We start from the raw sequence: 15,978 nt of genomic DNA on the forward strand, positions 1-15,978 counted from the left end.
TTTCAGAATGTACATTTGGTCAAAGTTGACAAAGTTTGACTTTCAGAAAAATCTATAGACACTACATTGTGGAATGGAGGGAGTAGCATATCATTTAATATGATACGGTATCTACCTATGTTACTCTAACCCTCTCTTTCTTCTTTAATTCTCTACCACATCAGCATGTTTGCTATTCCTAAATGCATGATACTAGCTAAGATACCACCATTAGAAGCCTGTGTACAAGCTCGTAACCAAGGGCGAGATCTTGCTGGCGAAGGTAACGAAATTATCGTTGCAAATGGGGTCCTGAACTAGCCACGCGGGATCCAAAGCTGCTCGAAGCACAAGACTTTGCCACCGTGCATACATCCATGCATGCACATGCGTGTGTCTGCAGCACCATTAATGAAGTCAACTCATCGACGAATACGAGTAACCTCGATCGATGCCCTAATGGAAAAAGATTACCATATTAAACAAGGGTTTTGTACTAGCGCCCTGCCGTCTGCCGATACACAGTGAGTGACGCTGAGCTAACGTTGGAGCAGCTAGCCCTAGCCGAATGCCACACCGCACAAGCACGGCAGCAACACCGATGAAGCCCTTCTCGCGTAGCCTCCAGTGGGACCTGGACGCCGCAGTCGACGACGATGACGGCAAGCAGCACTTCGCCGACGACGGCGATGGCAAGCAGAACACCGAGAGAGGCCTCCGGCGGCCGTCCCGGCTCTTCTACCTCGCGCTCCTCTACACCGTCTTCTGGGCCCTGGTATTCTACCACCACTTCTCCACGAGCGTGCAACAATCAGGCGGCGCGGCGGTGGCAGCGCCCACCGCGCTCCAGCTCAAGCCGTCGGCGTTCTTCTCGGCGTCTCGCTTCTTCCGCCGGGACCCGTGCACCGGCCGGTACGTGTACATGTACGACCTGCCGCCGCGGTTCAACGCCGACCTCGTCCGCCAGTGCGGCCGGGTCTCGGCCTCCTCCGACGTGTGTAAGGACGTGTCCCACGACGGGTTCGGCCCGCCCATCACGGGCGGCGGCGAGGAAGGGTCGCTGCCGGAGCGGGGCGCCTACGACACCGACCAGTTCATGCTGAGCATCATCTTCCACGTCCGGATGCGGCGGTACGAGTGCCTCACGGCCGACCCCGCCGCCGCCGCCGTGGTGTACATCCCGTTTTACGCCGGCCTGGACGCGGCGATGCACCTGGGTAACAAAGATCTGGCGGTGCGGGACGCCCTGTCTCGGGACCTGATGGACTGGCTGGCGCGGCGGCCAGAGTGGCGCGCCATGGGCGGACGCGACCACTTCCTCGTCTCCGGGCGGGGAACATGGGACTTCCTCCGCAGTCCGGACTCAACCGGCTGGGGTAACACGCTCATGACCTACGACCTGGCCATCCGCAACGCCACGTTCCTCAACACCGAGGCCAGCGCGCGGCACGGCAACGACTTCGCCGTGCCGTTCCCGTCGCACTTCCACCCCTCCTCCGACGCCGAGATCACCGGCTGGCAGGACCGCATGCGCCGGCTGGACCGCGCCTGGCTCTGGTGCTTCGCCGGCTGGCCCCGTCCCCGTGGCAACGGCATGGGGCCCGAGCGCGCCGAGCTCATCGAGCAGTGCCGAAACTCCAGCCGCTGCTCTCTGCTCGGCAAGCTCAACCACTACGTGCCCGGCCACGCCATGCAGCTGCTCGAGAGCGCCCAGTTCTGCATGCAGCCGCGCGGCGACGGGTACACGCGCAAGTCCACCTTCGACTCCATCCTCTCCGGCTGCATCCCGGTCTTCTTCCACCCCGTCTCCGCCTACCTTCAGTACACCTGGCACCTGCCCAGGGACTACCGGAGCTACTCCGTGTTCATCCCTCACCGCGACGTGGTCGACCGGAACGTCAGCATCGAGGAGGTGCTGCGTAAGATACCGCCGGAGAAGGTGGCGCGGATGCGGGAGCGGGTCATCCAGCTTATACCCACTGTGATGTACCGGCACCCGGCGGCCAAGGGGGTTACGTTCAAAGACGCGTTCGACGTCGCCCTTGACCGTGTCGTCGACCGGGTGGCCAAGCGCCGGCGCGCGGCGGCCGAGGGACGGGAGTACGTGGACAGCGTCGACGGAGCTGATAGCTGGAAGTACGACTTGCTAGAGGATGGGCAGACCAAGGTAGGTCCCCATGAGTTTGATCAATATCTGTAACCGCGCGCAGATTAGTTTACTCCAGTACTTCGTTCTTTTTTTGAACTGATTTACATGGGTGGTTTTTTTTAGATAGATTTACTTTTTTTTAGTAGAGATGGAAAACAAGAAAATGTTTTGGTTGATTCTATCCAAGCCATACGATGCAAATTCAAGGAATGTCATCCTTTTACTGTTCATCTTCAACCTCCTGCACCTCCTCTTTTTCCTTCCATAGAGTGGGCAGAATTTGCTAATGTGTTTGGGCATAATAAAGAGGAGGCAAGAATTGCAAGTTCCCGGGGAGTCTCTAGGAACTTATTGTTCATGATCCTGAGACTTTGAGGGAAAAAGTTGAAATCCTGGTTGAGTTGCGTAATATATATGTATGCTGATGAGGAACTTCGTTGGTTTGAAATGACTAGTGAGAGATGGTTGCTCCAAGGGGATGATAATAGTGCTTACTTTCATTAATTAGCTAATGCTAGCAAAAGAAAAAGAATTGATCACTTTCTTGAATGTAGTGATGGTCTGATTGAGGGTACTGATGATTTGATTAATCATGCAATTGCTTATTATGAGAACCTTTTTGGTCCTGCTCCTGGTAATCTCTTTCCTAGATCTCCGGACTTGTGGGGTGACAATAAGAAAATTAGTGAAGATGGCAATGCTGCTCTGACTAGACCTTTATAAATGCCTTGTTTGCTATGGACTCTAATAGGGCCCCTGGACCTAACAAATTCCCCATTGAGTTTTATCAACACTGCTGGGAGTGGTTAAGGACGGTTGGATCCAAGAATTATGCTTTGTTATAATATGCAAGAATAAACATACAACAGTGAAAAAATAAAAAAAAAATCTATTAGTGGCATTGGTATTTGATTCATGAGGTCTCTACTTCTTAAAGTCAAAATAATGAATTTTTGTAAGAAAAAAATGAATTTTCAACGTTGGGATTACCCTTTAAAAATAAAATAGACAAAATTTACACACAATTTTACGCAAGAATAGCGGTTTTCATAATATGAAAGAATTAACTTATAATAGTGGAATTTTTGCAAAGAAGAAGATTTTCTAAGAAGCAATTAATTAGTGGTGTTGGTATTAATCTTCAAGAAAAATTAGATGAAATAAAAACTAAAACAAATCAATATAATTAAGTTTTCCAAGGAGGAATGAATTAGTCGCACGGTATTACCCTCTAAGAACAAAGAGAAGGGGGAAATAAGCAAATCATTACAAAACATGCATGCAATTTGCAGAGATATTGCTTTTTTATAATATGCAAGAATAAGCATATAATAGTGAAATTTAGCAAAAAAAAAAAGGAGTTTCTTAAGAAGGACTGAATTAGTGGCAATGCTAGCTACTACTTTAAAGAAGAAAGAAAATGGGATGAAAACTTAAACAAAATAGAAATAATGAAGTTTTCTAAGACAATAAACAAATAATGAATTGTTTAAAAAAGTAGATATAAATCATGCATTTTTATAATATACAAGAATAAGAATATAATAATGGAAGTTAACAAAAAAGGGAAGTTTCATATAAAGAAATGATTTTTTGCATTGGTATTACCATTAAAGAAGAAAGGAACTAAAATAAAACAAAAAATGGATATTTATAAAAGGAATGAATTTGTTGCTTTGGTATTACCCTTTAAGAAAAAATGAAAGAAAAATAAAAAAAATCAAAATAATGAGATTTTCTAAAGAAGAAAGCATGAACTAGTGACATCGGTATTACTCTTTAAGGGAAAAAATAAAAATAATGAGGTTTTCGAACGAAGAATGAATTAGTGGCATCAGTATTACCCTTCAAGAAAAATAATCAAAATAATGAGGATTTTTAAGGAAGAATGGATTATTGGCATTGGTATTACCCTTTAAGAACTATGGAAATAATAAAATTTAAAGTAAACGATGACAAATTTGACAATATACCAAAAATATGCTTTTCAAAAATATGCAAGAATATACATATAATAGTGAAACTTCCAAAAATCAAATCCTATGAAAGAATGAATTTGTGGCTGTATACGCTTGAAGAAGAAAGAAAATGAAATGATAAATAAAAAAATTAAATAAGGAAAAATGAACTAGTGGCATTAGTACTACGCTTTAAGAAGAAATATAACGATTTTCTAAAAAAAACTTGCACACAACTTTGCTCTAAAATTGCATTTTCCTTTTTGTATATGCAGACAATAATCATTTAATAGCGTAATTTTTGTAGATATTTCGTAATATTTGTGTGTATACATTTACACTCATCCAATGTATATGTTTGTATTACTCTTTGAGAGTTCAGCTATCGTTGAGTCACTTGTGAGCTTATCTGGAACCTCTTTTATTTGTTCCCATTGTTTGTGGCGATTATGTATGAATTTAAGGGCCTCAATTTAAGGCTAGGCATGCACCTTTTATTATCTACAAAAGTTAGAGTCTTCATGAGGAGACACGTGTGAGCAGATCTCCCTCGTTGATGCCTCTTTCGCACCCAGGGGCGGACCCACGTTCATGGGAGTGGGGGCCTAGGACCCCACTCAAAATATGAAACTTCAATGATATTTCTTTGAAATTTCAGAAAAAATTGCCAAAACTATGTGAATTTGTACAAAGTGTGGCCCCGCTCCTATAGTTTGCCCTCACTTAGAATAATTTCTAGGTCCGCCCCTGTTCGCACCTAGCTAGCTTGTTTGATCTTAATAAAAAAGGGTTGTTCCTGATACATTCTACTAAAATGAGTGTTGCAAAGAAATTGAGGTTCCTAGTAATTTTACAAGAAAACTCAAACTTGTGATGTAATAGTCCCGCGCGGCTGGCTGGTGTTGTTCATTATTTTATTTTATTTGAGACATGGTATTGTTCATTATGTTGCTACTTATACTTTCTTTTTGCTTTCTAGTTTGAGTATCTCTTGCCTTGTTTTGCTTTCCTTGCCCTATTTCATTGTACAAACTAGCGGTTTCTTAATGGAAATCAACGAGAGAGCTCAAAGTTTCAACAAAGATCCGGGTTCATTGGAAGCTCACACTAGAGGATTCCATCTCATCGCTAATTCTCTTCATTTTATTTTCCTTTGGTCATATGACTTTAAGATTATGGAGAACCCATCTTTAAGAAACCTCCAAAACATACATAGGGCGGCATACAACCGAAGTTAGGCTACGACCAGTTCCAGTTATTACAAAATATAGGAAGTAGCTCAAACAAAGTATCATGGGACACTTCTAGCAAAGGTCGCAAAACATCTCCCAAACACAACCAGCATCTCCCTCTGGAGGCTAGATACCTTCTTGTCGCCGGACAATCATCTGTCTACAATATTGCCCAGGCACCAAAGTGACTAAACATGTTGTTGAAGGTAACAAAAAAAGGGACATTATGGAACTGTTGTTCAAAACACACAACGTAGCCAACTTTCCGAAACATTGCAGCATTGCCAAGTAGTTAAATTAACCTTTTACAAAAAAAGATCCACTATGATTATTTAAAAAATGGTCTCGTATCTAGCGATCTTATAATTACGGAAAAAAGAAACTAGAGAAAGCGGTCTTTTGCGAATTTACCACTTATATTAGTCAATAAAATAAAATTTTACAATATCAAAGCATGGGATGAACGACGTCATCTTACACATACCCTAAGCAAACCGTTCTGAGCCTGAGTTCTACCAAAATTTGCAAGGGAGTGCCTTAAATAATTTTGATAACCTCAACTATGAGTAATACAACTATGGGGCCATGTGTTCTTGCATTTCAAGGATAAAAATAAGTACCATGAGCAATCTCATTTCTTGCTTTTCACGAAGTTCACAACTTCCATGCAGCCACTCTTAATAAGGATTGGCAGGCTGCTCCATTGGAGTGCTTGGGCAGGTCCTTCCATCAAGGTTGATAAATCGGACACCAATACATATCGTTACATGATAACAAATGCCAACATGAGGTGAAGATGATGTGCCCTGAGAGATCTCGAAGAACCATGCATGTTCATGAGGTTCCGTCTTCAGCATACAAACCATCCGTGTTCAGTTTAACCTAGCCGACTTGACATGGAGCCCAAATATACATGGAAGAAGAAAATATCACTTTCACCACAAACACCTCGGTTAAATTGATACAAGATGGAAGTTGGGATACTATGCAATTCAAAATAACTCTCGTGGATAAAAATGACGAAAAATGTGTTCAATATTTTTTCAAATATATGTTAAAAAAATTGAGTGAAAACTGCAATATGCGTTAAATGATTTGTATGATTGAGTGGAATGGTTGAAATGTATGGCAACTGTCTTTCGAAATTTATTTATTTCGGTTATATTTCATTAAATTGCATAAATATGTAATATGCATTTTTAAATTATTTCACTCAATCTTGTTCTCCGTTAAATAGTTGAAAAATGTGCTAATTGTTTTCCAAAATATAGTGAAACAACATGAATATTTATTTTATAATATATGTGTTCCGTTTGAACGTTTCAATCGTCTTAAAATATGTGTTAAATATTTTCTTAAATTGATCAATACAATAATAGAAATGTCTATATTTTTAAAATAATTAAAATATGTGTGAAATAACTAAAATACAATTGAAATGTATGTGCAATACTTCTTCTGAAATGAGTGAAACAACTGAAATATGTGTTCAATTTTTTTTCAAAATTTGAGTAACATAATTGAAAATGTTAGTTCAGTTTTTTTAACACATATGTGAAAAAATAAACATATATTTGAATCTCTGTGCAAAATTTTCCGAAACTGAGTGAAGTAATTGAAATATATGTGAAATTTTTAATCCTGGGTGAAATAATCTTATGTATTTTATAAAGTTAAGAAAATAAGTGAAATATGTATTTAATATCATTTGAGACAATGTAATGTTTATGAAACTGATTTCAAAGATTATTCAAATCGTAAAATTAAAACTGGTTGAAATGCATCCAAGATTGATCTTCCTTCCGAACGTCTTAGTACTGCGAATTCAAATATATATATACAAACTTTGAACTAGTTTGATAAATGATTTGTAGGATTGAGTGGAATAGTGTAAATGTATGGGAAATGTTTTTCGAAATTAATTTATTTTGGTTATATTTCAATAAATTGCATAAAGATGTAGTAAGTATTTTAAATTATTTCACTCAATCTTGTTCTCCGTGGAATAACTGGAATATGTGTTAAATATTTTCCAAAATAGAGTGAAACAACATGAATATTTATTTTATAATATGTGTTCAGTTTCATCATTTCAATTGTCTTAAATATTTGTTAAATATTTTCTAAAAATGATGAATGAAATACTCCCTTCATTTACTTATACAAGGCCACTATAGAATATACATTTTGCATCTATACAAGGCCTCCAACAATAAGCGAGGACAAATTAAGAATATATTCTCGTACTAGCAACCTATTTTGTACTTCTATGCATGTAGTCATAATGACAGTCAGTTACTTCCTCCACTCAGTTTTCTTCCATGCATGCGGCGTATTAATGATCTCAATGAACGAAAAGAAAAGCTATCTTGCGAAGCAGTCATTTTACATTGGTGTCTGTAATATGAGTTTGTGGCCTTGTATGTAAAAATATAGGGAGTAAGAGAAATGTGCGTATTTTTTAAAATAATTAAAATATGTGTGAAATAATTGAAATATAATTGAAATGTATGTGCAATACAACTTCTGAAATTTAGTGAGATAACTGAAATATTTGTTCATTTTTTTCCGAATGTTGAGTGAAATAATTGAAAATGTGTGTTCAGTTTTATAATGCATGTGAAAAAATAAACATACATCTGAATGTATGTGCAATATGTGTTAATTTTTAAATATTGGGTGAAATAATCGGATGCGTTATTATTTTTTCTGGAGCTGAGTAAATAAGTGAAATGTGTGTTTAATATCAATTGAGACAGTGTAATGTTTATGAAACTGGTTTCAAAGATTATTAAATAGTGAAACTAAAACTAGTTCAAATACATCCAAGATTGATCTTGCTTCTGAAGACCTTCTCGCTGTGGATTGAAATATATCCATACAAAGTTTGAACAAGAAAATTATTAATCACCCAAAAGATCCCTCTGCATGCAACTGTGAGTTCCCAGTTTCCCTCTTCCACACTCTCTCACTTTGACCGGACGAATCTAGCAAAGGTAAGTACTAGTATAGATCCGGTACTGTTCATGTATTGGCAGGTTGTGTCAGTGGTATTCGAATATTAAGCGAAAGGTCACATCTACCCCTATGTTTATTTTTACTCCACATACAAGATTTATCTCAAATCAAAATTAGTAAAGTTTGACCAAATTTATTTAAAAAAATCAACATCTATAATAGTAAAGTTATACAATATAAAAAATAATTCCATGACATCTAACGATGATTTTGATTTTGTATTGTGATGAATGTTGAAATTTTATTTATAAAATTATTTAAAGTTTAACTCCACACAAATCTGATACGCAGTAAAAAGGAAACAGAGGGCAAATAGCACTGATCACAGCTAAAGGTGCATGCGTCTGTGAGCCTGAGAAACGTCGAAGACAGTGTAAACAGGCCGGGATCGGATCCAAAGCTGCTCGACGGTTCCAAGATGGCCAAGTCTCCGGCATCTCGCCACAGGTTAATTAGTAATTAAACTGCGTATAGGCGCGCGCGATCCAAAGCTGCTCGAAGGATCGTACAGGAGAATTCTTTTGGCGTTCGTAGTGCAGTGCAGTGCCATTAATGAAGTCAACTCGACGAGCAATACGAGTAACCTCGATGAATGCCCTAGCTAATGAAATTATATTGCACCGTACCTGCCGACACTTACTGCTCGCATACACTGACACTCACTGGAGCAGCTGCATGCCGCACAGCATCAGCACGGCAGCACACCGCCGATGAAGCCCTTCTCGCGGAGCCTCCAGCGAGATCTGGACGCCGCGGCCGAATACGACGACGATGGCAAGCAGTACTCCGCCGTCGACGGCAGCGGCAAGCAGAACCCCGAGAGGGGCGCACGGCGGCCGTCCCGGCTCTTCTACCTCGCGCTCCTCTACGTCGTCTTCTGGGCGCTGGTGTTCTACCACCACTTCTCCACCAGCATGCAACAGTCGGTCAGCGCGGCGGTGGCAGCGCCCGCCGTGCTCCAGCTCAAGCCGTCGGCCTTCTTCTCGGTGCCCCGCATCTTCCGCCGCGACCCGTGCGCCGGCCGGTACGTGTACATGTACGACCTGCCGCCTCGGTTCAACGCCGACCTCGTCCGCGAGTGCCGCCGGATCTCGGGCTCCACCGACGTGTGCAAGGACGTGGCCAACGACGGGTTCGGCCCGCCCATCAAGGGCGGCGGCGAGGCCGGGTCGCTGCCGGAGAGCGGGGCCTACGACACCGACCAGTACATGCTCGGCCTGATCTTCCACGCCCGGATGCGGCGGCACGAGTGTCTCACGGCCGACCCCGCCGCCGCCGCCGTGGTGTACGTCCCGTTCTACGCCGGTCTCGACTCGGCGATGCACCTGGGGAGCAAAGACCTCGCGGCGCGGGACGCCCTGTCGCGGGACGTGGTGGACTGGCTGGCGCAGCGGCCAGAGTGGCGCGCCATGGGCGGGCGCGACCACTTGCTGGTGTCCGGGCGGGGCACGTGGGACTTCATCGTCAACCCCGACGCCGTCGGCTGGGGCAACGCGCTCATGACCTTCCCGGCCATCCTCAACGCCACGTTCCTCACCACCGAGGCCAGCCCGTGGCACGGCAACGACTTCGCCGTGCCGTTCCCGTCGCACTTCCACCCGTCGTCCGACGCCGAGGTCACCGGCTGGCAGGACCGCGTGTACGAGATGGACCGCTCGTTTCTCTGGGGCTTCGCCGGCGGGGCCCGCGACGGCAGCCAGCGCACGGTGCGCGCCCAGATCATGGAGCAGTGCGGCAGGTCGAGCCGGTGCGCGCTGCTCGGCGTGCCGGCGCCGGGGCACTACGCGCCGGGCCGCGCCATGCGGCTGCTGGAGAGCGCCGAGTTCTGCGTGCAGCCGCGCGGCGACGGGTACACGCGCAAGTCCACCTTCGACACCATCCTCGCCGGCTGCATCCCGGTCTTCTTCCACCCCGTCTCCGCCTACCTCCAGTACATATGGCACCTGCCGAGAGACCACCGGAGCTACTCCGTCTTCATCCCGCACGGCGACGTGGTCGAGCGGAACGCCAGCATCGAGGAGGTGCTGAGCAGGATACCGCCGGCGAAGGTGGCGCAGATGCGGGAGCAGGTCATCCGGCTCATCCCCACCGTGCTGTACCGGCACCCGGCGGCCAAGGGCGTGACGTTCAAGGACGCGTTCGACGTCGCTCTCGAGCGCGTCATCGACCGTGTGGCGAAGCGCCGGCGCGCCGCCGCCGAGGGACGGGAGTACGTGGACAGCATCGACGGGAAATTTAGCTGGAAGTACGACCTGGCACAGGATAGGGAGAAAATGTTGGCTCCGCACGAGTTTGATCCATACATCAACACGTAACAGCATATTTACTTTTGTTTGTCCAACTATAAATCAGTCAGCTTCAAATCACCTTTTGATTTGGACTTTTTTTATGAAAAGGGGAATATATAAATATCAAGCAGATTTTGATTTATTTTTTATTGATTTGGACTTTGGAGTAGTGAGTATTACTTTCTCACTCAATAAAGTGCTCACAAGAAACCATGCATGGCTATTTTCCTCTGCTAACTGTTTAGGGTGTGTTTGACAGCAAAGTACTTATTGCATAAACTATAGTATTGAAAAACTGCAGTATTTTTGTCTATAGGTATTAGAAACCACAGTTTTGACATATCAGCGCAGGCTATGATCGCACACAATGGCCTGCGCAGGCTAAGCCAGCAGTGTGTTCGGTCCTTCGGAGTTAGCGTTGTAGCCAGCAGCGTGCGTGAACTGGCTCCTCTGCCGTGCATGAGGCACGGCAGGTGCTACAGTACCCATGGAATGCAAAACGCGTAAGGCACGGCAGGCTACACTGGTGCGGGTTTACTGTCTGAACCCTGTAGCAAGATGTACTGTTTTCGTACTGTAGCATTTATACTGTTTATGTTCTATAGTAAAAAATCTGAGCCATTCATACTATATCTGAAGGCTGATAGGTGGCCCAAAGGTAGGATACTGTAGCACCCTACCGTGCCTTCACCACGGTAGAGGAGCCAGTTCCGAGCAATCTAGGCATGAGGTGGCCAGGGGGCCGACCTGATGCACAACGCGTACGAGGGGAGGAGAAGCGCAAGTGGGAGTGGGAAGACACCATTTTTCTTTCCATTGCCTTCTCTTGGCTTGTCCCATGGTTGCCGATCTTCAAGGCCGCGGGGACGGCTTGGGAGCGAGGAAGGTGAGAGCAACTCCAACGGGCCGATTCAAACCGACGTCGATTTTGTCCCTTTTTTGTCTGTTTGGGTCGGTAAGGCAGACACGGACGGTCAGGCGGACACGAACGTCCGCTTCCGCGTTTGGGTCGGCGCATGTGTCCAACGCTGGCCCGATCCATTTTGACGGCGGGAGGAAAAAAAAGAATACATGCATATTTGAAATAAAAACAATATTAGTTAAACATTAAAGCCGGCCACGAAGACTGGCGAGAGACCACGCGTCCATATTTGCATTAAAGAAAATTAGAAACAAACTAAACTACAGGTCGGCGCGCTGCCCTAGGCGTCGTCGTCGTCGTCCTCGGGGTCCGTGAGGTCGATGTGCGTCGGCGCAGGGCCGGCCCAGGGGAACGTCGTGTTCCAGAGGGCGTTCATGTCGGGCGCAGGCTGTGCCGCGGCCTGGCGCGCCTCCTCCTCGGCCTCGGCGTCGCGCTCGAGCATCTCGAGGTACTCGCCGTGGCGGCGCTCCTCGGCCAGCCGTCGCTGGCGCCACTGTTCGAGGTACGCCGCCTCCTGCGCCGACGTCGCCCCCAACCAGATCGATGGCGCGCTGACCCACTCGCGCACTACTCCCGTCCAGGAGTAGCATTCGATGGGGGACGGCTCCGGCTCGGCTTTGACAGGGGACGGTGGGGCCACCGGCGGCAGGACGCAGTCGCCCGCCGCGGAGAGGGCCATGGCCGCCTCGTACGCCACCTCCTCTTCCTCGGCCGCCGCCGCCCTGCGCAGCTCGTCCTCCTTGCTCTCCCGGTAGACCGCCGCAAGGGCCGCCTAGTAGGCGGCCTCCGCTGCCTGGTCCTCCTCGCGGGCGACGAGCGGGGGCGGCGGCATGGTGCGGTCGACTTCGCGAACTCCGCGTCGCCTCGCCTCCTCGTGCTCGAAGGCGAACCAGCGAGCCAAGTTGGGTGAGTCGGTTGCGTAGGCGGGGTCGCGGCGCTGCTCCGGCGTTAGGAGCATCCGCCTGTGCCGCACCTTCCCGCGTGCGCCCTAGCCGACCGTGGCGCCGCCGGCACTGGGATCCTCTCCGGATCCAGGTGCCAGTCGTGCAACAGTGTGGCGTCGGGGTACAGGAGAGGCACGCGGTGGTGCCAGTGCTACTCCACCTGGTGCACTGGCACGTTGACGCGTTGCCTCGGCCGGCGAGCTGGCGCCGGCGAAGGCGGGAGGAACTCCGAGGGAAAAGGAATGGCGGGGGGACTTGCCCTTGGCCTTGCTGCTGCCGGCGCCGGAGAAGAGCCCCATCTGGCTTTGCTGGGGTGGCTAGGGTTTGCCGGCGACGGGGGAGCAGAGTGTGGCTCGATGGGGACGGGGGCTGGCTGGAAGCGGATGAGGACGGCCCCACCTCACGGTCGGCTTAAAAAATGATGACCGCCGTCGCTGACGCGTGGGCCTGAGATCATAAATTAAGCCGACCCGGTAGGTCGCGGGCAGTTGGACGATTGCCAGGTGGGGACACGGTGGACACCGAGAAGGCGCGCGTGGCGTCCGTTCCGCGTCCGCGCCGACGCATTTGGGGCGCAAATTTGGGCCGCAAATGCGTCGCCGCGGACGCAAAGCGGACTCGATTTGGGTTTGGGTCCACGCGTTGGGCCTCCTCTTTTGTCCGCGCCGACTCAAACGGACGGCGGCGAACGAAATGGGTCGCCCCATTGGAGTTGCTCTGATAACCAACAGTCTCGTTTTCTTCGCATGCTCTGCTTTTAAAAAAGAGGTCTGGGGTTCTTTTTTTAATGAAGAGAAAATACCACGGTTTTGACAATACCACAGTATTAATACTACAGTATTTTGTGGTTGCCAAACAGCTCACCGTAAGTTAAACCATGGTATTTTTGAAAACAACAGTATTCTCATAATACTTAGAAAAAACTGATCTATCAAACGGGCCCTTATTTGTGCAGTTTTGCTATTTGTCATGCGCCTCAAAAAATTTCATGTGCCAGTCGATTCCGCACAGCACAAGGCAGAAAACAGGGATGAGGAGAGGAGCGACAACGACGAGCGTCGGCCACGCTGAGGCCGAGCTCGGACCTTGCCGGAGACGATGACGTGAGCGGTAGCGAGCTGCGGCATCTCAGGTGGAGGTGAGGAAGAAACTTAATGGGGAGGGAGGGGTTGGGGTGTGCAAGGGGTTGATCATCGAGACGACACTAGAGGGATAGTCGGGGCGATGGCTAGCATGGCGTTGGGCGAGGTCGAGCGGAGGGCGGGCTGGCGAGGCGGCAACAACCGCCAACCACGGGGGCGCAGGCGAGCGGTTAGGCCTGAGTAGATCACGGGGAAGGAGAAAGAACATGCGAGGGAAAGAAGATGAATAATAGTGACGCGCTCCTAACCGTTTGTATATTGATGTGATGGCCTTAAATATAAGTCACTCATGAGTAGTTTTTTCTGATGGACTAAAATATAAGTGACTCATGCAAGGAGTTTTTTTCATTTGCAAACCGTAATCCCGTGGAAAATATAAGTCACCCAAATGATGGTGGCCTAAAATATAAGTCACCGGGTGAAATCATCTTGTGCAAACTGAAATCCCATGGAAAATCAACATCATCATTTGGCGGACGGTGAGACCTGGGAAGCCCAAACCGGGAAACAAAGAACTGAAGCAATGAAATCTATATCATCTAGGTAAGAGGAGTGGAAGGAATAGATTGTGTTCACCGTTAATTTGAGAATGGTGGTAGAGCTCCAAGATTCCAATAGATGGCTTGTTGTGTTGGGGAATTAGCACATAAATGCACTTGTGGTTAACTGAAAACTGCAGCGGAAACAAGTAATCTCAGCATCACATCATGTACTAACTCAAGGATCGTTGCTTAGCACGAAAGAAAACATATGCAGCAGCATATATGAAGGCAGAAAATGTTACTCAGCAGGCAAGACACTCCTCAGCCTAGTGTCTTGTGGTAGGAGTAAGTTTCTGAACAGCAGCAAGCATCAACAAGGAGACACCAGATTTTTACGTGGAAACCCCCCAACTCGAGGGGAAAAACCACGGGCCGAAGCCACCCAAATCCTCTTCCACTATTATCAAATGTGGGATACAACAAGTTCTTCTCTAGACAGCACTAGAGGATCTCATACATCAAGATTTCTGAATTTTGGATGAACACAACAAGATTTGGGGCTCACGAACTAGGGATTGGAACATTCTCACCAAAGATGGTGGAACCGGAGCTTGAAGGAGACAAGGTAGTGGATCTGGACCATCACAACCTTGGGGAGGAGCTCCCTTGCTTCTTCCTTCCATCTTCCTCTTCTTCCCTTGCTCTCTTGGTTTTCTCTCTTCTTCTTCCTTGGAGGATGAACTGATTTTCGTCACTCTTGGTGGTGGCTGCTGGATGGAGGGTAATGAAGGAAATATGCCCTAGAGGCAATAATAAAGTTATTATTTATTTCCTTATATCATGATAAATGTTTATTATTCATGCTAGAATTGTATTAACCGGAAACATGATACATGTGTGAATACATAGACAAACAGAGTGTCACTAGTATGCCTCTACTTGACTAGCTTGTCGATCAAAGATGGTTATGTTTCCTAGCCATAGACAAAGAGTTGTCATTTGATTAATTGGATCACATCATTAGGAGAATGATGTGATTGACTTGACCCATTCCGTTAGCTTAGCACTCGATCGTTTAGTATGTTGCTATTGCTTTCTTCATGACTTATACATGTTCCTATGACTATGAGATTATGCAACTCCCGTTTACCGGAGGAACACTTTGTGTGCTACCAAACGTCATAACGTAACTGGGTGATTATAAAGGTGCTCTACAGGTGTCTCCGAAGGTACTTGTTGGGTTGGCGTATTTCGATATTAGGATTTGTCACTCCAATTATCGGAGAGGTATCTCTGGGCCCACTCGGTAATGCACATCACTATAAACCTTGGAAGCATTGTAACTAATGAGTTAGTTGCAGGATGATGTATTACGGAACGAGTAAAGAGACTTGCCGGTAACGAGATTGAACTAGGTATTGAGATACCGACGATCGAATCTCGGGCAAGTAACATACCGATGACAAAGGGAACAACGTATGTTGTTATGCGGTTTGACCGATAAAGATCTTCGTAGAATATGTGGGAGCCAATATGAGCATCCAGGTTCCGCTATTGGTTATTGACCGGAGACGTGTCTCGGTCATGTCTACATTGTTCTCGAACCCGTAGGGTCCGCACGCTTAAAGTTCGATGACCGTTATATTATGAGTTTATGTTTTTTGATGTACCGAAGGTAGTTCGGAGTCCCGGATGAGATCGGGGACATGGCGAGGAGTCTCGAAATGGTCGAGACGTAAAGATCGATATATTGGACGACTATATTCGGACATCGGAAAGGTTCCGAGTGATTCGGGTATTTTTCGGAGTACCGGAGAGTTACGGGAATTCGCCGGGGAGTATATGGGCCTTATTGGGCTTTAGG

The 15,978-nt window shown here is 46.6% G+C and overlaps 2 protein-coding genes across 2 annotated transcripts; both read left to right on the forward strand.

The window, feature by feature from the left end:
* The first annotated feature begins 504 nt into the window (after positions 1-504).
* Positions 505-3,016, forward strand: LOC109757018 (xyloglucan galactosyltransferase KATAMARI1 homolog). Its single transcript, XM_020315840.4, has one exon. The coding sequence runs from the start codon at positions 548-550 to the stop codon at positions 2,177-2,179; it is 1,632 nt and encodes a 543-aa protein (XP_020171429.1). The 5' UTR covers positions 505-547; the 3' UTR covers positions 2,180-3,016.
* A 5,810-nt stretch (positions 3,017-8,826) lies between these two features.
* On the forward strand, positions 8,827-10,766 carry LOC109757015 (xyloglucan galactosyltransferase KATAMARI1 homolog). The gene has a single exon (XM_073509805.1). The coding sequence runs from the start codon at positions 9,047-9,049 to the stop codon at positions 10,649-10,651; it is 1,605 nt and encodes a 534-aa protein (XP_073365906.1). The 5' UTR covers positions 8,827-9,046; the 3' UTR covers positions 10,652-10,766.
* Positions 10,767-15,978: the final 5,212 nt, after the last annotated feature.

This window comes from Aegilops tauschii, chromosome 3 (genome assembly GCF_002575655.3).
Source record: "Aegilops tauschii subsp. strangulata cultivar AL8/78 chromosome 3, Aet v6.0, whole genome shotgun sequence".
NCBI lineage: Eukaryota > Viridiplantae > Streptophyta > Magnoliopsida > Poales > Poaceae > Aegilops > Aegilops tauschii.

Excerpts from the sequence above, each read along its gene's own strand:
- LOC109757018 (XM_020315840.4), top strand. The coding sequence starts at position 548 with ATGCCACACCGCACAAGCACGGCAGCAACACCGATGAAGCCCTTCTCG.
- LOC109757015 (XM_073509805.1), top strand. The coding sequence starts at position 9,047 with ATGAAGCCCTTCTCGCGGAGCCTCCAGCGAGATCTGGACGCCGCGGCC.